Here is a 23,231-nt window from a genome sequence, read left to right on the forward strand (position 1 = left end):
CACCAAGTACAGATATCTATATTACAGTCGACCCCATGAGTCTGGTCAGAGCAATTTGTCCCAGGTAACATCGCAAACAAAAACAAAACCCACAGGGAAATGGACCCATGACCTAACACCACACTTCCTTTGCACACTGACAGAGCCACCAATGACCAACAACTGAAATATAACCTCAGTAAGACTAGTTGCAGTGTGGGATGCCAAGATGAAACATTTATCACCAACCAGTACAGTAATATATAACTGGATTCAGTTACAAAAGTGTAATAAACACCAGTTAATGATGATAAACCGTACATGGAGAAAGTAGAACAAAACAGAGAGTACTGTACATTTTAACCATGCACTGGGGCCTACTGTAGCATACTGGGGAGACTTCAGCCTATGACTAAAATATATTATACTCCTTTTACCTTCTGATATATTTTCTCTATGTCAATTCATGCCTACCAATCAACTGCGCCTTTCAGGTTCCAAGGAAAATATTTAACTCATGATTATAGTTTGCCACACTCATTACAAAACTATGGGGGATGGGGGGGGGAAATAAATTAATGTAATGTTACTGTTCCACGACTCATAACACATGCCAAACTGCTTAGGATTTGCTCCCAGGCCTGGGCATCACATCAGGATGCATGAATATTTAGCCTCATTTGTGACCCCTGAAAGGCCATACCACACTCGTAATATATACTTAAGTCAGCATTTGCACGCCATTTATAAATATATTTTCATATTTGGGGCCTTACAATAAATTATTGTAATACTGTTACTTTAAAAATGGGGAATGACATCTGGTAAAATGGGTAAAGTCTATATCTAGTGGTAGTGAATAAGACCTCATAAAAATCACAATAAAAATGACTAATTCAATATTCATACAAATTTTCTACATTGTTCAGAACTTACCTGTACAAGGACTAAAAATTCTTACTGGATGCAAAACTTGATCCAAGGGTCTTTGTACGACACACCATTGTATGTTTGCAATAAGCTGCAACAGGCTAATTCAAAGCATCTTTTAAGGAATGATTAGTGGAGTGTAACTGGCATATCCAACCATTTTTACCTTAGCTAGTTCACCATACTATTGCCCTTTCTTATATAAAGTTTAATGAATACAAATTTTATACAGTATAAACTCCCACTAAACAAATTTCTGATCCACCTCGATAACTGTAAATCAGAAAATATTTGTATGAAATACAAATAAATGTATACCGTATATAAATAAGACACGTGAATCATATTACTAGTTTGCCATTAACAGCAATGCATGCAAAAAAATATTAGGAATTGTACAGAATGGGAGATTACCATTTTCTTTCTTGAGCATATCTCTGACAATATCTCTGTAAAATGTAGATAAAATGCACATTTTTCTCCTAGTCAACCTACAATTTTTTTTTTACAAGTAAACGAATTAAATACTTAAACAGTGGGCAGTGTATTATTTCATCATGTATATTTCTAACCAAGACCTCCGTAGCACGAATATCAGCGCTGGGTGCGCCTCCACTGTGGTCGAGCAACACAGTCTACCTATTTTCCAATGTGGAAAGTTGCTACACTGCAGCTGTTTCAATAATTCCCTAACTGCATATTGCTACCTCCATCAAATTAAAAACCTTTAACAAACTTACAGTATCTCACATTACCTTATAAATCATTACTGCTTTATATAAATAAAATTTAATTATTTCTGCATATGATCAAATATAAAATAAATGTTGAATTACTTATGTACATAGCAATAACTGGTATAAGTTAACTGCAGGGATTACATTCAACCCAAACACACACATTGACATTCTGCACACTGCACTAATTTATCTTGTGTAACAATACCAGAGAAGGTGCAGAAAAAAATCAAATATAATTGCTTGCTTATCAGTCTTTGTTAAGGAAGGCAACGTGAGCCTGATAAGAGATACAAACCCGTGTTCTTTATTGGGACACACTAGGATTACCAGCTTCATAGGAGTTGGCAACCACTATGATTGTATCAATGGTGCATTTGCAACACCTGGAACACCTCCCATTTACACTCCAGATAAACTCCTAATGTTGCAAATTTCAGAGCATGTGTGTGTGTGTTGTGTTTTGTGTGCATGCGTGTCAATGGTAATTACCTCTTAGTAATTAGCGAACCTATTTGAGTTTGCAAGCTGAGCGGGAGACTGTAAATGTCTCTCAGCCACTGTATAAATTTCTTTTTCTATTATCTCTCAGAATTTCACTACACTTTTTATTACCACTTTGTTGAAGTGTTTTTGGATATTCTTGTGACTGACTCGTATAACTGCGAAATTTCCCAGCATACCCTCTCCTTGTTGAAGCCCTGATAAAGAACCTGTCTGTCTGATCATCTATGTCCCCCTCTCTTTTCCTGAGTATTTTCATGTTAATCATCTCTCATGTTTGTCACTCCTCTATAACATAAGAACTAGTCTTGCTTCATGGCTCGTTTCCCCTTGACTAAAGCATCAGTCTTGATGCACTTGTGGGTTTGTGTACTTGCTTAGTAGTGTTTGCTGAGTTAAGTCACAGATCCTCACTTATCTATCAACTGGCTTACCTGATTTTTAACCACTGCATGTTCCAAAATTGGAATACGCAGTAGTGGTGTATGGTGTTTCCACCTAATATAAAACAAGACTAGCTAGAAAATGTCCAAAGACAAGCTACAAAACAGCTACCAAAACTGATAAAAGTGAACTGACAGACTGCATTCACTAAGAGCAATAAGGACATACAGTAAAAGATTATACAATGAAATGAAAGAAATGATAACATTAACTGGCTGAACAAGAGACCATAAACAGAAGGATGGACACGGGATGTGAAATACTGTAAATTAACAGTCTGACACTCGATCATCTTTGCCACCGGAAACATTTATCACTGTCAATTTACAGACCACAGTTCATGCCCTGTCAATGAATAATCTTAGAGTTCAAGAAACCATAACTATAAACTATGTAACCGGTGTTGAAAGGATATTAGAAAGTGCTTCAAAGAATACTAGAACAATAGAATGGGTAACAAGAGGAGTTAGTGCTATAATCACTGGTAACTAAAAAAAAAAAATATTGAATAAACACTGAAGATGGTGTTGAAAATAGTATAAAATACCAATATCATTCCAGACCATGGAACTGAACTTTTCTCTGGGCTGAGGGACTGACCATCTCATATACTTTTTCTCCAAGGTTGATGGACTGATTACATCATCTTATTTCATTACTACACCTGCTGCCTCTGTATTTGACTGAAGAAGTCTACTGTGTACGCAAAACATTTCATCAATAAATATACCCAACTGTTACATGTGTCTCTTAATCTTCACTGAAGGAAGTACACTACAAGGTTAACTCTGCTCCTGTACTTAACAGAGAGACAAACACCCACAGTCAAGAACAAAGGATTTGGAGTTAATATCACACCAAACATCACCAAAACTGCACATCAACCCCATAACTTCAGCAGCAGATGCCAGACTGGCAAACCTCAGAACAGCATTCAGGAGCTTTAGCAATGAAAATAGAATTGTATATATATCATATGCTAGGCCCATCACTGAGCAGTGCGTATTCCCAGTTCAAAGGTTTGCAGCTGGACTTGTCCCATGAGAGAAATATACTGGGAGTGATGTTGAAGATAGAGAACCTAATTATTTGTGGGCAAGGGGCTTGGACATCCAGCAGGCATGTGTGAGCATGTTAGATAGGAGTGAGGCAAATAGTTTTTTGGACCTGACGAGCTGCTGGAGTGTGAGCAAGGTAACATTTTGTGAAGGGATTCAGGAAAACCGGTTAGACGGACTTGAGTCCTGGAGTTGGGAATTACAATGCCCACACTCTGAAGGAGGGGTTAAAGATATTTGCTATTTGGAAGGACATCTGAAATGTCATACTTTCATGCTTCTGGCAAGGCAGTAATAGTGTGGAGAAAAGAAACAAATGCAGTATAATGTGATCCTTTATTGACTACGTTTTACCTACAGAGTGGGGTTTACTAAGTCACAAACAGATCTACCAGGGTAAAGAGTACACGAGTATATAGTGTGGAGAGTCAGGTGGAGAATGCTGGGTAAGTTGGATCTAAGACGACCCTGCACAGGACAGGTGGGTATGTATGTTATGTAGGATAGCGATGAAGAAGTTTCTTGGTAACAACTTCTATAATATAGCTGAACCCCTTGCCAAGAAACTTCATCGTTATCCTATATAACAACACACACACCCGCCCGCCCTGTGCAGGTCCATCTCAGATACAACCTACCCAACATTCTCCACCTGACTCTCCACACTATATATACTCCTGTACTCTTTACCCAGGCAGATCTGTTTGTGACTTGATAAAGTCCACTGTGTAGGTGAAACATAGTCAATAATCACACTATACTGCATCTGCATCTATTTTTCCACAGTGATAGTGTGAATGATGGTGAAAGCATTTCTTTTTCTGGTCACGCTGCCTCGGATTTATATATTCATGGGAACCTCCAGTTGGCTGCCTAATTATTGATACTTGCAAAATAGTTATTCATTTATTTAAATGACTTGTCAGAAGGAATAAAAATCAATGTGTATTTGTGGATACAAAGGTATTATGTAAACTTAATATATTAAAATATGCTCTAAACCTATATGGGTGATACAGCATTAAGTAAAATATATAACTTTGAATTCCTGCAAGAATGAAAAAATTGAGCACTTGGAGTGAAAAATAAATGAAGGAAAGAAAATGAGAAAAAATGCAAAAAAAGTTTTCTTCACTGGTAAAATGTGCAAAAAAATTTTAAGAAAAACAAATTATGAATTGCAAGAGATTTAAGTATAAAAAAAAAAAACAGGATAATATGGCTGGAGACGTCTGGACAGTCATGTTCAAGGTAAAAACTGCTGTTCACTCCACCAGAATTCTTACCTATGTTAAATAGATGTAAAAGTAGTGAGCTTTAGCTAATGGTGTCCAGAGAGCAGCAAGTTTATTACTCTCTCGTCCTAGTGTGCAGCAAGTTTATTATTCTCTTGTCCTAGTGTGCAGCTATTACTATTACTATTTGTTTCTGGTAATTAGGGTAGCATAAACAGCAATGTTTTTCCCTGGGATGATGAAGAATAAATATTTTATACTGTATTTTAGGGGAAATTAAAGTTAACATTAATATGGCATAGAATGTGAACATGGAAATAAGTGCTCAATAATAAGCTATATGGAGACAAACTCAAGAGATAAATTGATCTGTATATTTTGACCCCCTTCTGGGGCCCTCTTCAGCAGATATACAAGTAAAAGGAGAACATGAATATATAGAGAAGGTTGAACCTCTCATTGTGCAGTGAGACGCAACCTTCTCTTTATACTCATGGTCTCCTTTGGTGTATCTGCTGAAGAGGACCCCAGAAAAGGATTGAAATATACTGATCAATTAATCTTCTGAGTTTCAGTGTCTATGTGGGTTATTACTGAGCATTGATAAAAGTTCATTATACTTATATTCATAAAAAGAAGTGTTGAAAAAACTAAGGCTCTGAAGATACTGTCAGCTTATTACAATAAGATAAAGAAATATAGACAAAACAGAGAGGTAGCATAGAAAAATGAAGAACTATATATTAGGTAAATAATGTACAGTGAACTTTGAAGAACATGATAGACAGGATAAGATAGCATATCAAAAAATTACTATTATGTATTATATTCAGGGAGAAGACCTTAACCCTTAGGGATCACAGTATGTATGAAAATAAACTCACACACAGGTAAAAGAAACTTGTGATGATGTTTTGGTCCAAGTTGGATCATTAATGGTGCAAGTTGGACCAAAATTTCGTGGTAAGTTCCTCCCTCCTATGTGCGGGTTTATTTGTGTATTGTTCCAGTCACAGTATTGTAACTTTTTGTTCTTTATGGATGAAAATGAGCGATACAAAATAATGATCAATGAAATGTTTATGAAGGCAACGTTTTAGTCATCAAGGTCTTTGTTAAACCAATATTTACAACACATGGACACTGAGTATTTATAGAGGGGCAAGATGTGTCCACATAATGTATGCACTTGCTTGACAAATCCCCTGCTGGGCAAAACGTCACACCTTAATGTCTATGTGTATTTACCAAACTACTGTCAATATTTCTAACAGTAATTGGCAGTTTGGAGGGATATGTTGTGTATCTTTATATGTGTATGCTTCTAAACTGTTGTATTCTGAGCACCTCTGCAAAAACAGTGATAATGTGTGAGTGTGGTGAAAGTGTTGAATGATGATGAAAGTATTTTCTTTTTGGGGATTTTCTTCTTTTTTTGGGTCACCCTGCCTCGGTGGGAGACGGCCGACTTGTTGAAAAAAAAAAAAAAAATTACACACGAATGAATAAGACAGAGAAATTCAGCAGAAACACACATGCAAATCCAAGATAGCAAAACTATAGAAATGTAGCCACAATAAATGAATGGAGAAAAAAATGAATGAGATAAAACATGAACCACCTCGGCTATCATAGCTTATTAAAAGCACAACTGAAAATGAGGAAAAATACTCTCCCCTTTTTTTTAAATTTTGATATACAAACATGGCTGGAGTAATCCCAAAAATAATACAGTAATTTATTATTATTATTATTATTACAATAAATTAAAAAACGGTACTAAGCTTTAAAAGAATTAGAATTAAGAGACAAGAAGAAATAAACGACGCATTCAAAGTCCTGCAACATGAATAACGGTATCATAATTTACAATATAAAACAGCTATACAACAAGAGTGGTTTAATGGAGTCCTGAAAAACCATGAGAAAGAAAGCAAGAACTCTGAACTAATATATTAAACCTCAGAGTGGGTGGGGATTGAACTCATGGTTCGCTCCTCACCCATGGTACAATCATGTCATTACAATTTCACGAGTCAATATATTTACCGGTACAAATACGGTATATTAAAGAAAAAGTGATAAACACATTGAAGTAATGTAGGAAACACCCAGAGAGTCAAACGTGCCAGAATTTTAATATACACAGATACAGAGGGAGAGAGAAACTTAAAAAATAGTATTGTGGACAAGAACAAGACAGAACCTAAGTTTTCATTCATTTATTTATTTCAAGGGGATTGTAAACCAGTAGGGAAATGGAGGCAATCAAATTTAAACCAAGAAAAGGGAGGGTATGTTCAAATTCTTTGGATCAAGAGCCCTTAACCAGCATCATTCCCTTGAAGGGAATCTTTCATTTAAATCCATAATAAGCAAATTAAATGAGAGACAAAATATGAATAATTGAGGACATGACAAAATACAAACAACTGAGGACATGACGGAATATGAATAATTGAGGACATGACAAAAAGGTAGTAGGTTGGTAGACAGCAACCACCCAGGGAAGTACTACCGTCCTGCCAGATGACTGTGAAACAAAAACCTGTAACTGTTTTGCGTGATGGTAGGATTGCTGGTTTTCTTTTTCTGTCTCATAAACACGCTAGATAACAGGGATATCTTGCTACTCCTACTTACACTTTGGTCACACTTCACAGACACGCACATGCATATATATATATATACATACATCTAGGTTTTTCTCCTTATTCTAAATAGCTCTTGTTCTTTTTTATTTCTTCTATTGTCCATGGGGAAGTGGAAAAGAATCTTTCCTCCGTAAGCCATGCGTGTCGTATGAGGCGACTAAAATGCCGGGAGCAATGGGCTAGTAACCCCTTCTCCTGTATACATTTACTAAAAAAGAGAAGAAGAAAAACTTTATAAAACTGGGTTGTTTAAATGTGCGTGGATGTAGTGCGGATGACAAGAAACAGATGATTGCTGATGTTATGAATGAAAAGAAGTTGGATGTCCTGGCTCTAAGCGAAACAAAGCTGAAGGGGGTAGGAGAGTTTCAGTGGGGGGAAATAAATGGGATTAAATCTGGAGTATCTGAGAGAGTTAGAGCAAAGGAAGGGGTAGCAGTAATGTTAAATGATCAGTTATGGAAGGAGAAAAGAGAATATGAATGTGTAAATTCGAGAATTATGTGGATTAAAGTAAAGGTTGGATGCGAGAAGTGGGTCATAATAAGCGTGTATGCACCTGGAGAAGAGAGGAATGCAGAGGAGAGAGAGAGATTTTGGGAGATGTTAAGTGAATGTATAGGAGCCTTTGAACCAAGTGAGAGAGTAATTGTGGTAGGGGACCTGAATGCTAAAGTAGGAGAAACTTTTAGAGAGGGTGTGGTAGGTAAGTTTGGGGTGCCAGGTGTAAATGATAATGGGAGCCCTTTGATTGAACTTTGTATAGAAAGGGGTTTAGTTATAGGTAATACATATTTTAAGAAAAAGAGGATAAATAAGTATACACGATATGATGTAGGGCGAAATGACAGTAGTTTGTTGGATTATGTATTAGTAGATAAAAGACTGTTGAGTAGACTTCAGGATGTACATGTTTATAGAGGGGCCACAGATATATCAGATCACTTTCTAGTTGTAGCTACACTGAGAGTAAAAGGTAGATGGGATACAAGGAGAATAGAAGCATCAGGGAAGAGAGAGGTGAAGGTTTATAAACTAAAAGAGGAGGCAGTTAGGGTAAGATATAAACAGCTATTGGAGGATAGATGGGCTAATGAGAGCATAGGCAATGGGGTCGAAGAGGAATGGGGTAGGTTTAAAAATGTAGTGTTAGAGTGTTCAGCAGAAGTTTGTGGTTACAGGAAAGTGGGTGCAGGAGGGAAGAGGAGCGATTGGTGGAATGATGATGTAAAGAGAGTAGTAAGGGAGAAAAAGTTAGCATATGAGAAGTTTTTACAAAGTAGAAGTGATGCAAGGAGGGAAGAGTATATGGAGAAAAAGAGAGAGGTTAAGAGAGTGGTGAAGCAATGTAAAAAGAGAGCAAATGAGAGAGTGGGTGAGCTGTTATCAACAAATTTTGTTGAAAATAAGAAAAAGTTTTGGAGTGAGATTAACAAGTTAAGGAAGCCTAGAGAACAAATGGATTTGTCAGTTAAAAATAGGAGAGGAGAGTTATTAAATGGAGAGTTAGAGGTATTGGGAAGATGGAGGGAATATTTTGAGGAATTGTTAAATGTTGATGAAGATAGGGAAGCTGTGATTTCGTGTATAGGGCAAGGAGGAATAACATCTTGTAGGAGTGAGGAAGAGCCAGTTGTGAGTGTGGGGGAAGTTCGTGAGGCAGTAGGTAAAATGAAAGGGGGTAAGGCAGCCGGGATTGATGGGATAAAGATAGAAATGTTAAAAGCAGGTGGGGATATAGTTTTGGAGTGGTTGGTGCAATTATTTAATAAATGTATGGAAGAGGGTAAGGTACCTAGGGATTGGCAGAGAGCATGCATAGTTCCTTTGTATAAAGGCAAAGGGGATAAAAGAGAGTGCAAAAATTATAGGGGGATAAGTCTGTTGAGTGTACCTGGTAAAGTGTATGGTAGAGTTATAATTGAAAGAATTAAGAGTAAGACGGAGAATAGGATAGCAGATGAACAAGGAGGCTTTAGGAAAGGTAGGGGGTGTGTGGACCAGGTGTTTACAGTGAAACATATAAGTGAACAGTATTTAGATAAGGCTAAAGAGGTCTTTGTGGCATTTATGGATTTGGAAAAGGCGTATGACAGGGTGGATAGGGGGGCAATGTGGCAGATGTTGCAAGTGTATGGTGTAGGAGGTAGGTTACTGAAAGCAGTGAAGAGTTTTTACGAGGATAGTGAGGCTCAAGTTAGAGTATGTAGAAAAGAGGGAAATTTTTTCCCAGTAAAAGTAGGCCTTAGACAAGGATGTGTGATGTCACCGTGGTTGTTTAATATATTTATAGATGGGGTTGTAAGAGAAGTAAATGCGAGGGTCTTGGCAAGAGGCGTGGAGTTAAAAGATAAAGAATCACACACAGGGTGGGAGTTGTCACAGCTGCTCTTTGCTGATGACACTGTGCTCTTGGGAGATTCTGAAGAGAAGCTGCAGAGATTGGTGGATGAATTTGGTAGGGTGTGCAAAAGAAGAAAATTAAAGGTGAATACAGGAAAGAGTAAGGTTATGAGGATAACAAAAAGATTAGGTGATGAAAGATTGAATATCAGATTGGAGGGAGAGAGTATGGAGGAGGTGAACGTATTCAGATATTTGGGAGTGGACGTGTCAGCGGATGGGTCTATGAAAGATGAGGTGAATCATAGAATTGATGAGGGAAAAAGAGTGAGTGGTGCACTTAGGAGTCTGTGGAGACAGAGAACTTTGTCCTTGGAGGCAAAGAGGGGAATGTATGAGAGTATAGTTTTACCAACGCTCTTATATGGGTGTGAAGCATGGGTGATGAATGTTGCAGCGAGGAGAAGGCTGGAGGCAGTGGAGATGTCATGTCTGAGGGCAATGTGTGGTGTGAATATAATGCAGAGAATTCGTAGTTTGGAAGTTAGGAGGAGGTGCGGGATTACCAAAACTGTTGTCCAGAGGGCTGAGGAAGGGTTGTTGAGGTGGTTCGGACATGTAGAGAGAATGGAGCGAAACAGAATAACTTCAAGAGTGTATCAGTCTGTAGTGGAAGGAAGGCGGGGTAGGGGTCGGCCTAGGAAGGGTTGGAGGGAGGGGGTAAAGGAGGTTTTGTGTGCGAGGGGCTTGGACTTCCAGCAGGCATGCGTGAGCGTGTTTGATAGGAGTGAATGGAGACAAATGGTTTTTAATACTTGACGTGCTGTTGGAGTGTGAGCAAAGTAACATTTATGAAGGGATTCAGGGAAACCGGCAGGCCGGACTTGAGTCCTGGAGATGGGAAGTACAGTGCCTGCACTCTGAAGGAGGGGTGTTAATGTTGCAGTTTAAAAACTGTAGTGTAAAGCACCCTTCTGGCAAGACAGTGATGGAGTGAATGATGGTGAAAGTTTTTCTTTTTCGGGCCACCCTGCCTTGGTGGGAATCGGCCAGTGTGATAATAAAAAAAAAATATAAAAATGACAAAATACAAATAATTGAAGACACGATAAAATACAAATAATTGAGGACATGACAAAATACGAATAATTGAGGACATGACAAAATACAAATAATTGAGGACATGACAAAATACAAACAACTGAAGACACAGTGAAATACAAATAATTGAGGACATGACAAAATACAAACAACTGAAGACACAGTGAAATACAAATAATTGAGGACATGGCAAAATATGAATGAGGGCAAAAAATATGAATAATCGAGGACATGACAAAATTGAAGGAGAAAATATAAGAGATACTATTACATACAGCCATGCGTGTCCTAAGAGGTGACTAAAATGCTGGGAGCAAGGGGCTATTAACCACTTCTATATAAATTACTAATGTAAAAATAAAAGTTCTGTTTGTTTTTCGGGTCACCTGCCTCAGTGGGAGACGACCACTGTTAAAAAATACTACATACGTTCCAATGAGTGTTTACAGAAGAGGAGACCTTTGACGTCGTTTTAAAACCCAAACTACCCAAATGAAATGCAAAATATTGAGATAGCTGAAAAAATAAAAGAAGTACGGCTAATACTGATATGGATATGAAAAAAGGAATAGAGCACAAGACAGCACTTTAGGTCTAGAAGCTAAGTTTTTAAGATCTCATCGAAAAAAAGGAAACCTAGCAGGAAAATGGAAAATGGCTCACTTTATGCCTTTATCCAAAAAATGAAGGAACATGGAGGACCTGTGAACTAAAGGCTGGTCTCTCTGACAAAAAAAAAAGCTGAACTAACCAAGTTCTGGGAATATATTAAGATAATACTTCAGTCACTAAACTTGCTCAAGAAATGGATGATCAGACTGGAATTATTTGAATGCAAGAGTTTTGGATAGTTCCTCACCAGACTAACCAGGAAGCCACAATACACACACACAAAAAATAAAACACAAACTATTGCAGTGGACGAGAGATTTTCCATTTGAAAGTAAATGCAAGCAATCATACAAATGAAGATGTCTTTGTGAGATACTATCACTAGTTGGGTCCCAAATTAAGCTGTGCTTATCTCAATAACAATAATAATTTTTAAAGCAAGAAGAAATAAAAAGGAGATGTGGCCATGTTTCCAGATGATGCAAAAAATCCTATGTGGGACAAAAAATGAAAATAAGAACATAAGAACATAAGAGAACATAAGAAAGGAGGAACACTGCAGGAGGCCTGTTGGCCCATACTAGGCAGGTCCTGTACAATTCATCCCACTAACAAACATTTGCCCAACCCAGTCTTCAATGCTACACAAGAAATAAGCTCTGATGTGAAAGTCCCACTCAAATCCAACCCTCCCACTCATGTACTTATCCAACCTAAATTTGAAACTACCCAAAGTCCTAAATTTTAACTGTAGAAAGACCTGAATAGATTGAACAAGTAACAAGAGATGAATAATGGAATTTATTGTGGATAAATGTCATGCAATGAAACTAGGAGAATATAAAAACAGGTCAAAGAATTTAAAATGTAAAAAGATACTGAGAGAAAAAAACAGACTCAGGCATCATTAATGACATCATTAAATCATATTAATAAAATCATAAGCTCTTAATGATGCTGGCAAGCTTTTATAATAATAGAAATAACTGGAACTTGCAGTAATTGCACTGTCCACACCTTAAAATAAATTGTGGACAAGACAAAAAATTTCAAAGAATGGCTAAAAAAATGTCTATCAAAAGATATGATTTGCAAAGACAGGCTAAAGGCATTAGATACGTATTAACTGACTAATATTGTAGGAACAGAGGGGAAACATGATAACTAAATCCCAAATTCTGAGGCTACAAAAGAACTGACAAGGAATATTTCCTATAACTGATAAAGAAGTCATAACTATACACTAGGGTAAGAAGAACTGCTGAAAGAATACCAGAAGAACGGAATGTCTTACACAAAGAGGCAGCGAGCACTACAACCACTGGAAACTTTAAATAATGATAAATAAAATTTCAAAGATAGGACACCACTATCTTAAATTTACTCCTGTAATGACAAATCGGTAATTACACATACACACACATGCACGCATGTGCGCACACACACTCATATTAATATGTATGGAGATAATCAGTAACGAATGGCTGATTACGTTACTCTTAAGTCATGTGAGATTACACTCCATAAATTTTTGCTAATCTACATATAGTATTTCAGTTTTTATACATTAAGGTATTATTCATCAATGCATCTGGTTAGGCTCTACTGCTTTACTTTGTAAAATAAAAAACTATGACAAATAAAATGTAGCAATATGCCTATCACTGATCAAGTGGGATAACAGCCTATCCAACTGCACTTATGAATTATTCCTTTGTCAGTCGGATACATAAGAACACTTAGTCATTTTTTACATCAGTTACAAAGTCTATTATTGTTCATTAAAACTTGTTTTTTTTTTTCTAAATGATGAACACCCTGGTGTTAACCGACATAAAAATGTACAGGACGGCCCAGCATATACAGCATCTCTAGTCAGTGTTCCACATTTTGTAGGCTTCAAACTGAGTCATTGTTCATTACGTCCCACCCGCCTGTGATTTTTGCCGGCAAGTGGAACAATGGCTCAACTGAAAGCCAATAAAGACATGAATCAGTGAATAGCTGTGCTATATATGCAGTGACTGTATATCACAAAATGTAACATTACCAATTACAGTATAAACATAATTCAAAATTTCTTCATTAGGCTTGTTGGCAACTGTACTAAAATAGTTAAAATACTAAAATAGTTACCTTTTAGCAAGATATTTTTGCTTAATACTTGTGGTAAAGTATAGAATTACATACAGTATTTGTATTCAGTATCAGACAAGTCATTTTATCCCACTTTCAGTGAAAAAATTTCCTTGACGAGCCACGTCAGAATAATGGTAAAAAATGCCAATCCAAATAGACTAAACTATAAGAAACTAATGTATGAAAGTTTTGAAGGCTGCCAAAACAACATAGAAGTAATAATATATATGCCCCAGGAACAGATCAATGAACATAAGCACCCATAATAAACAATTACAGGTCAATCCATTTTCCAGAATACGTTGGTTCGGGCAACTGCACATTGTTGACCTTTAGATACACAATAAATCACAAGACTAGCATTCATGTAAAATTGCAACAAATGTGACAGTTGTATGCATACACCAGTGAGACACTTTCCAAAGGTGGAGATATAACAAAGTCACAGCTTTGAAAATCAGTGACCACCAAGACTACAAAAGTGCCCACCATTAAGCTGTTTAATTTTCATGTTTCCACCTTCAAATATAATGATATACTTTCCTGTTTTGATTAGAATTAACACACCAAAGTCATTTTGCATGCAAAAAGCTACCTATTTAAATTAGCTGTTTACATAATGTACAAAATTTTCAAAACTGGTTCTTGCTCATCCCTACTCATGGTATAGTGGGGAAATATAGTGCTATAGACCAGCACCAGCAACAGTTGAAACATCACAAGCACTCAACTCTCATTCACTTTTTACATGTCGTAAATGACACTCTAACATACTGGCAAACACAGAACACTTCAGTGGAATAGTTTAACTTCTCGTTACTTTGTGAGCAGTCATTAAGTGATCAAACTTCTTCAAATTATCCAATATTTAACAGATATCTGCACTGAAATATTAAAACAAAAAACCGTTTACGTTTCACCAAACATGTAATGTACCTCATTTAAATGCAAGAGTATTGTTATTTGCACACAGACTGAGAATCAATTCTGGGTAAATGTGATGTTAAGTGACATGCTTGGACCTCTGTGACATGGCACTGCACATACTCAACCCTGCCTGTCTTACGTGTGCAATGAGAATAAGAAACTCAAATAGCTAACAAAACTTGTCATGGCAACACTAGCACAGTACAGTATCTCAGCCTGTTTCATAATGTACATACAAAACACTAACGTTGTATTGTATTAGTAATATCTTTTACAGTGTTCTCTATTTCCAAGAAGAGCTTTTCATTGTGTTCGATTGAGCGTCCACCAGCCGAGCGTAGCTGTCTGGTCTGTAGCTCCAAGCGAGTCAGAAGTTCTCGCATATGGAACCGACTTTGAGGTGGAATGTTATCCATGTAATCCCCACATGCACGGTGGAAGCCTGACACTTTCTGTGCTGCTTGAATACACGCAGCAACGGTAGCGGTGGAGTTCTCTGACTGCAGGTTTGCTATGGAAGACTCCACTAAGTGACCTTGTTCCATCAGACCGGCCTTCTCAGTACTGCTACTTGACGAAGCACTCACGCTGTCGCTCGGAACAGTGCCCCCCGACGATGTCATACTAGGAGTTGGATTGACTGATACACCAAGAGGAACTTCTTTTAAAAGCTTAACATCTTTGCTCTCAGCTTCTTTCCCTTCTTTCTTAACAGAAATAACTGGAAGTGAAGGAGGTCTAATGATCGAAGGAGTAGCATATATTCCCGCTGGTTTTGGTGGTGGTGGTTTAACCCCAGCAGGAGGAGGAGGTAATTTAAAACTCTTCACTACTGGTTTAACAGGAACTGAAGGTTTCCCATCAGAGAGCTTCATGTCAGGTTCACTACCACAGGTAGGAGGCCACATTCTTCTTTCCAATTTTCCAACTTTTCCCTCATCTTCTGGAGTTTTGTTTGTAAGTTGAGTATCAGTGTTCGTGTCTTTTTCACCCTTTGTTAACTTTGGCAATTCTGGCCGCTTATATATACATGGAGCATACTTGGGACTAGTTTGGTTAGGATCGGACTTGGCTAGTTTGTCAGAATCCTGTTTCTCCCACAACTTCTTTAAACTACTTATGCTACTTGAACTAAACCGTTTGGCATCTTCATCCTCACTCACTTTTAAAGAATCACTTTGATCACTCTCTTTCTTTTCACCTTGCACACTCTCTCTCTTTTCACCTTGTAAAGTGTCCCTCTTTTCACCTTGTAAACTGTCCCTCTTTTCACTTTGAATATTTGTTATGCTTTCACTCATAACATCACTCTTGATGCCAGAATCACAGCTCCGTTCATTTTTACCACCATTATCAGTCCTTTTAATCACTTCACTAAACACTTGCACACCGTTTTCTTGCTGATCCTCAGGACAAGTATCTTCTTCGGGTGTTTTTGCTGATAATTCACTGTCCTTCACAACATTGGTCTTTCTTAGCTGTGCTCGGAAGTCCATCAAAGTACTATGAGGATCAATTTCTGTGTTGCAACTTTCTTCAACACTTTTTGTTGTGTCTGTTTTCCTAAGCTGAGCTTTAAAATTAATTTTCCTCTGATCTCTTTCAGAATTATTTCTTTCAAACGGACTTTTGACTTTCTTTAAACTCGGTTTGAAGCCTAATTGATTACTAGCATCTCTTACATTAGTATTTTCCATTTCAGACTTTATAAAGTGTTCGTTATTAACTGTATTACCATTATCCAGATGAGGACTCTCACTGGCTTTATTACTTTTATGACGTAAACTTTCAAATAACTCCGAGACTAGCTGCAGTGCAGGATTTTTTTGACTACCAGGTGAGGTTTCCCCAGTGGGAATGGGATCTGGGCTCTGTTCCTTCTTATCACCAACCTCCTTCAACTCAGACACTAGTTTAAGTTCAAGGCTTTCTTTCACTTCATGATTAATACCTAGTCCTATTACTACCTTTGGTTCTTCTGTTGAGAGTTCTTCTATGCTGCCATCACGAGACGCGAGTGACGCAACATCAACCGACGGAGGACTTACATCTATTCCTGCTGGAGAGGATGGAGTTTGTCCTCCATCTCCAGTAGGGGAGGATGGAGTTTGCCCTCCATCTCCAACAGGGGAAGATGGAGTTTGCAAACCCTCAGTTTCAGCTGATGATGAACCTGGACTTTTGGCAGGAGTAGAGCTGGGCTTTGCCTTAATTTTGGTATTGCCAAGACCAGGTCGTGGAGAGAGATTTTCACTGGATTTAAAGCTTTCACACGAGTCAGAGGACTGGTCTCTGTGTCTCAAGTTCACTCCAAACCTCGAGGCTGGACTACCCTCAGTTGTATCTCCATCAATACTTGTATCAAGGTTTGGCTTAGCTCTCACTGGAGGCTTGTCTGCATCTGTGTCTCGTAGCCTTAAGCGTGTGATGCTTAGAGTCGTTCTCTCTGCTTGTGGAGACTCGGAACCTTCTGCTATGACCTGATTTTCTGATACTGATTGAGCTGATAGTTTCTGAGGACTAACATTGGAGTAATCTGTCTTCCGCCTTGCTCTAGGTGATGGAATTGGCTTTTGTACCAAGCGTCGCCGGGACTCTGGAGAAGAAGTTCCCAACCAACGCTCCGAACCTGGCGGAGGAGGAAACTCGAGTGTTGCAGATAATGCATCTTCGATGAAGTCATCAGGTGGAGGAGGCAAATCTATTGGAGGCGGTGGAAATTCTAAATCAGCCAAACTTGGCTCCTTAATACGCTTGTCAGTTCGAAGAGGCTGAAGACGAGGGCTTAACCGTGATATTAAGGGCGACTGAGGTGGGAATCCACTCTGGGTAGAATTGCTGCGTATCATGGAGACTGTATTCTTATCTGGGTTCTCTTTACTTTCTTCATGATCACCCTGTTCCTCTTGTTGCCCAAGATCTTGTTGTTCCCGCTGCTCCGAAGATTGAACGTTATCATCAGGTGGAGGCACACCTTGGGAAAGACCACTCTGGCGAAGAGATTCAAGGTATGCTCCAATTCTGGCACCCTTAGGCAGAGTGCCATAACGGTTAATGGCCCTTTTCACATTGTGAACCTCTAATGCAGCAACAGTGAGATGTTTTCCTCCAGTACCGCTCTGACTCTCAGCTTTCTCCATCCTGCCACGTCGTATTCTCTCGCCACCAGCCTTAGGGTCTCGCAATCCAGCCGATGATTTTTGTCTGGAAAATAGAAACAAGAATCATAATGAGTTTCAAACAAAACAATGAATTTGATGCAAGTGCAACACTTGGGTATCTTTATTATGGAAATGTTTTGTCACACAGTGGCTTCCTCAGTCCAATACAGAGAAGAATGGTTGAAGATCAGAAGTTTAAGGTAGTCAGTCCCCAATTACCATTTATCTACAAACATAAGTTCTCTACTTAATAATAATAATACAAAGTTAAATGGTGGTCCCTTGAGTTATGTTATTAATCTATTCAGAAGATGTATCATGGCCTCCAAACTATCATAACTCAAACCCCAGGACACTTGGTTTTATGGTAATTTATTGCAAGACCCTGGAAGTGCAACTTTTACTGTGAAACTGAGACACATGTGCAACATCTGGGTATCTTTATTGTAGATGTTTCGCCATCCAGTGGCTTTATCAATACAAATTCCAGTGACTATGTCCTCGTCTGCTACCCGTCCCATTTCCACCTGACGTTACTATATAAGCACCAGGCGCCTTGCTTCTGCTTCAGAATCTCCACGACTATGGTGCTCTTCGCACCTACTGCTAGGTTGAGGGACTGATTACATCATCTTCTGTACATAGTTCTACTGTCTTCAAGTTATGTCCTGGAATTTGTATTGATAAAGCCACTGGATGGAGAAACGTCTACAATAAAGATACCCAGATGTTGCACGTGTCTTAATTTCATCTTGTCGGTATTGTATACCATTCTTGTACAACTTTTACTGTACCTTACACAGTGTCCGATATAAATGGCAGACACTGTATCTACATCATTTGCTTCTCTCTCTTATCCAGTCTTTCCATCTCTATGATAATTTTTCTTGCCTTTTTTTCACTAGCTTAGAATCATCAGCCACTTTAGTATTCTTTATTTCTATTTGCTTGATAATGGCATATTAGGTTGTTTGTGGAGTCATACTCATGCACCAACGAACTACTTCTTGCTTGACCTTCGAAGAAATAGCCTGTTTACTGCACACTTTAGGGATCATCATGATAACTTGTTAATGCAAAAGATGGTGAAATTATAATGCAAATGAAGAGTAAATGATCCAGAATTGGTGCAAAAATTTCCATAAATGAACAGTAGTACAGTACAAACTCTGCTATTGGCTAAAATGCTACCATACATTCAACCCTATTGCTGACTGGCTTTTAAGACACCCTCACAGACCTACACTCCTATTGGCTCATATGCTGTTGAAGAGGCAAGCTACTTGCTCACTGGTTGGTTAAGGCCCACCCATGCAAAAAATGATGCTTCTAATGGTACAAATGTTGCCCAAGAGGCAAGCTACCACATCACTGATTAGCTGAGGGGTCACACATACACCGACCATAATACTAATACATGTAATAGTAATAATAGGTTCGAACCTCAGGCTAATGCCTGAGGTTTGAACCTATGAACTCCAACAAGGAAGATGTGAGTGTATGCACCCGGCTGTGTTGCCGGGCATAATAATAATAATAATAATATTTATTTCAACAAGTACATGATACAACCTAGGTAGTAGGTTGGTAGACAGCAACCACCCAGGGAGGTACTACCGTCCTGCCAAGTGAGTGTAAAACTGAAGCCTGTAATTGTTCTACACGATGGTAGGATTGCTGGTGTCTTTTTTTTTCTGTCTCATACACATGCAAGATTTCAGGTACGTCTTGCTACTTCTACTTACACTTAGGTCACACTACACATACATGTACAAGCATATATATATACACACCCCTCTGGGTTTTCTTCTATTTTCTTTCTAGTTCTTGTTCTTGTTTATTTCTTCTTACCTCCATGGGGAAGTGGAACCGAATTCTTCCTCCGTAAGCCATGCATGTTGTAAGAGGCGACTAAAATGCCGGGAGCAAGGGGCTAGTAACCCCTTCTCCTGTATATATTACTAAATGTAAAAGGAAAAACTTTCCTTTTTCCTTTTGGGCCACCCTGCTTCGGTGGGATACGGCCAGTGAGTTGAAAGAAGAAAGACATGATACAACTACTACGGACCTAGCTGACATCATTGACACACTACTGCACAGAGAAAGCCCTGGTTTTTTATTTTATTATCACACTGGCCGATTCCCAACAAGGCAGGGTGGCCCGAAAAAGAAAAACTTTCACCATCATTCACTCCATCACTGTCTTGCCAGAAGGGTGCTTTACACTACAGTTTTTAAACTGCAACATTAACACCCCTCCTTCAGAGTGCAGGCACTGTACTTCCCATCTCCAGGACTCAAGTCCGGCCTGCCGGTTTCCCTGAATCCCTTCATAAATGTTACTTTGCTCACACTCCAACAGCACATTATATAAAGTATTTTGGGCAACTTGTTTCCCAGGATGCGACCCACAACAGTCATACCATCATACGCTTATTGTATCTCCCATTTTTAACCACAACTCAAAACAAAATTCTTCTATGAGGATAAATCATAACTCCAGCCCATCGTAACTCAAGGGGCTACTGTACATCATTCATGGACCCCAGTGGAAATAAGCCACTTGACTTTTTTGAGTTTCCTAGGTAGTTTACACTATATGATAATTGTACATGTACTTATGTTCACCTGTGACTACATTTTTTTTTTTCAACAAACCGGCCATATCCCACCAAGGCAGGGTGGCCCAAAAAGAAAAACAAAATTTTCTCTTTTTAAATTTAGTAATTTATGCAGGAGAAGGGGTTACTAGCCCCTTGCACCCGGCATTTTAGTCGCCTCTTACAACACGCATAGCTTACGGAGGAAGAATTCTGTTCCACTTCCCCATGGAGGTAAGAGGAAATAAACAAGAACAAGAACTAGTAAGAAAATAGAAGAAAACCCAGAGGGGTGTGTGTATATATGCTTGTACATAAACTTACTTATTCTGACCATAGAAACCTTCACTAACCTAAAGGACTGAAGGTGTGGTGGATCAGCTCTGAAGGTGGAGTGTGTGGTAGTAAGACCTTGAGTAGTGGGAAGTGACTGAGCCCCAGAGTCTTCAGTGTCAGGTGTTCTCTCTCGTAGTTCACTCTCACTCTCTGCATCGTTACTGCTTGCTAAGTCTGCCAAGTCCTTCTGGATTCCTGAAAATTTCATAAACATTATTCTAGTTATATTATCATAATCTGGGGAAAGTGCTGAACCCGTATGGGGTCATTCAGCACTTGGGGTCATATAGCACATCGGGAATGGGAGGTACTGTAATCAGGTTCTGTCCAAGCAAGAGGAAGATGGGTTCACTCTCCTGGATCAAGATCCTCCACTGGAATCAAAACACCTACCTTGAAAGTTTAAGAATCTTGGAAGACAGTGTTCTCTTACTGTATCCAAGATGTCTCTGCACTTCACTAGGATTATTCTCCCATATTTTTATTTCAGCGAGTTATAGCAGTGTGCTGGCTAGGGATCAAGCCCTCGAGTAACTTCCGTAAGATAAGATTTATTCAGATTTTTAACCCGGGGAAAGTTAGTCAACCAGGATAACCCAAGAAAGTCAGTGTGTCAACAAAAGACATCTCCACGGACGAGTGGCGTTGATCAATAACAACACTGCGCTAGCCAAGAATTCAAACCCATGTTGTACTGGCCTGCCTCATGGTAAGTGAGAGCCACACATGGTTCTCACTTACCATGAGGCAGGCCAGTACAACATGGGTTCGAATCCTTGGCTAGTGCAGTGTTGTTATTGATATATATATATATATATATATATAGATATATATATATATATATATATATATATATATATATATATATATATATATATATATATATCCTAGGTAGTAGGTTGGTAGACAGCAACCGCCCAGGGAGGTACTACCGTCCTGCCAAGTGAGTGTAAAACGTAAGCCTGTAATTGTTTTACACGATGGTAGGATTGCTGGTGTTTTTTCTGTCTCATAAACATGCAAGGTTTCAGGTACGTCTTGCTACTTCTGCTTACACTTAGGTCACACTACACATACATGTACAAGCATATGTATACACACCCCTCTGGGTTTTCTTCTATTTTCTTACTAGCTCTTGTTCTTGTTTATTTCCTCTTATCTCCATGGGGAAGTGGAACAGAATTCTTCCTCCGTAAGCTATGCGTGTTGTAAGAGGCGACTAAAATGCCAGGAGCAAGGGGCTAGTAACCCCTTCTCCTGTATATATTACTAAATGTGAAAGGAGAAACTTTTGTTTTTCCTTTTGGGCCACCCCGCCTCGGTGGGATACGGCCGGTGTGTTGAAAGAAAGAAGAATAAATAAATATATATATATATATATATATATATATATATATATATATATATATATATATATATATATATATATATATATATATATATATATATATATATATATATATATATATATATATATATATATATATATATATATATATATATATATATATATATATATATATATATATATATATATATATATATATATATATATATATATATATATATATATATATATATATATATATATATATATATATATATATATATATATATATATATATATATATATATATATATATATATATATATATATATATATATATATATATATATATGCATATATATATATATATGCATATATATATATATATACATATATATATATATATATATATATATATATATATATATATCGGGCCACCCTGCCTTGGTATATCGGCCGGTGTGATAATAAAATAAAATAAATATATATATATATATATATATATATATATATATATATATATATATATATATATATATATATATATATAGTAGGTTGGTAGACAGCAACCACCCAGGGAGGTACTACCGTCCTGCCAAGTGAGTGTAAAACGAAAGCCTGTAATTGTTTTACATGATGGTAGGATTGCTGGTGTCTTTTGTCTGTCTCATAAATATGCAAGATTACAGGTACGTCTTGCTACTTCTACTTACACTTAGGTCACACTACACATACATGTACACGTTTATTTATACACACTCATCTGAGTTTTCTTTGATTTTATCTTAATAGTTCTTGGTCTTATTACTTTTCCTTTTATATCCATGGGGAAGTGGAATAAGAATCTTTCCTCCGTAAGCCATGCGTGTTGTAAAAGTCAACTAAAATGCCGGGAACAATGGGCTAGTAACCCCTTTTCCTGTAAAGATTACTAAAAAGAATAAGAAGAAGAAAATTGTCAAAGTGGGAAGTCTGAATGTGCGTGGATGTTGTGCAAATGATAAGAAAGAGATGATTGTGGATGTTATGAATGAGAAGAAACTGGATGTCCTGGCTTTAAGTGAAACAAAGCTGAAGGGGGTGGGAGAGTTTCAATGGAGAGGAATAAATGGGATTAGGTCAGGGGTTTCAAATAGAGTTAGAG

At 37.9% G+C, this 23,231-nt stretch overlaps 1 protein-coding gene across 8 annotated transcripts in view; it reads right to left on the reverse strand.

The window, feature by feature from the left end:
• Positions 1–13,303: 13,303 nt before the first annotated feature.
• The window catches only part of Abl (tyrosine-protein kinase Abl), a 56,868-nt gene continuing 46,940 nt past the window's right edge, over positions 13,304–23,231 (reverse strand). For all 8 annotated transcript variants that reach the window (XM_070079772.1, XM_070079778.1, XM_070079773.1 and 5 more), the window contains 2 exons: positions 20,778–20,955; positions 13,304–17,867 (listed from right to left, as the gene is read on the reverse strand). In XM_070079772.1, coding sequence (XP_069935873.1) covers positions 14,906–17,867; positions 20,778–20,955 — 3,140 coding nt within the window. In that variant the 3' untranslated portion in view covers positions 13,304–14,905. The remainder of the gene's footprint in view (positions 17,868–20,777; positions 20,956–23,231) is intronic.

This window comes from Cherax quadricarinatus, unplaced genomic scaffold, assembly GCF_038502225.1.
Source record: "Cherax quadricarinatus isolate ZL_2023a unplaced genomic scaffold, ASM3850222v1 Contig15, whole genome shotgun sequence".
In the NCBI taxonomy this organism is placed as follows: Eukaryota; Metazoa; Arthropoda; class Malacostraca; order Decapoda; family Parastacidae; genus Cherax; species Cherax quadricarinatus.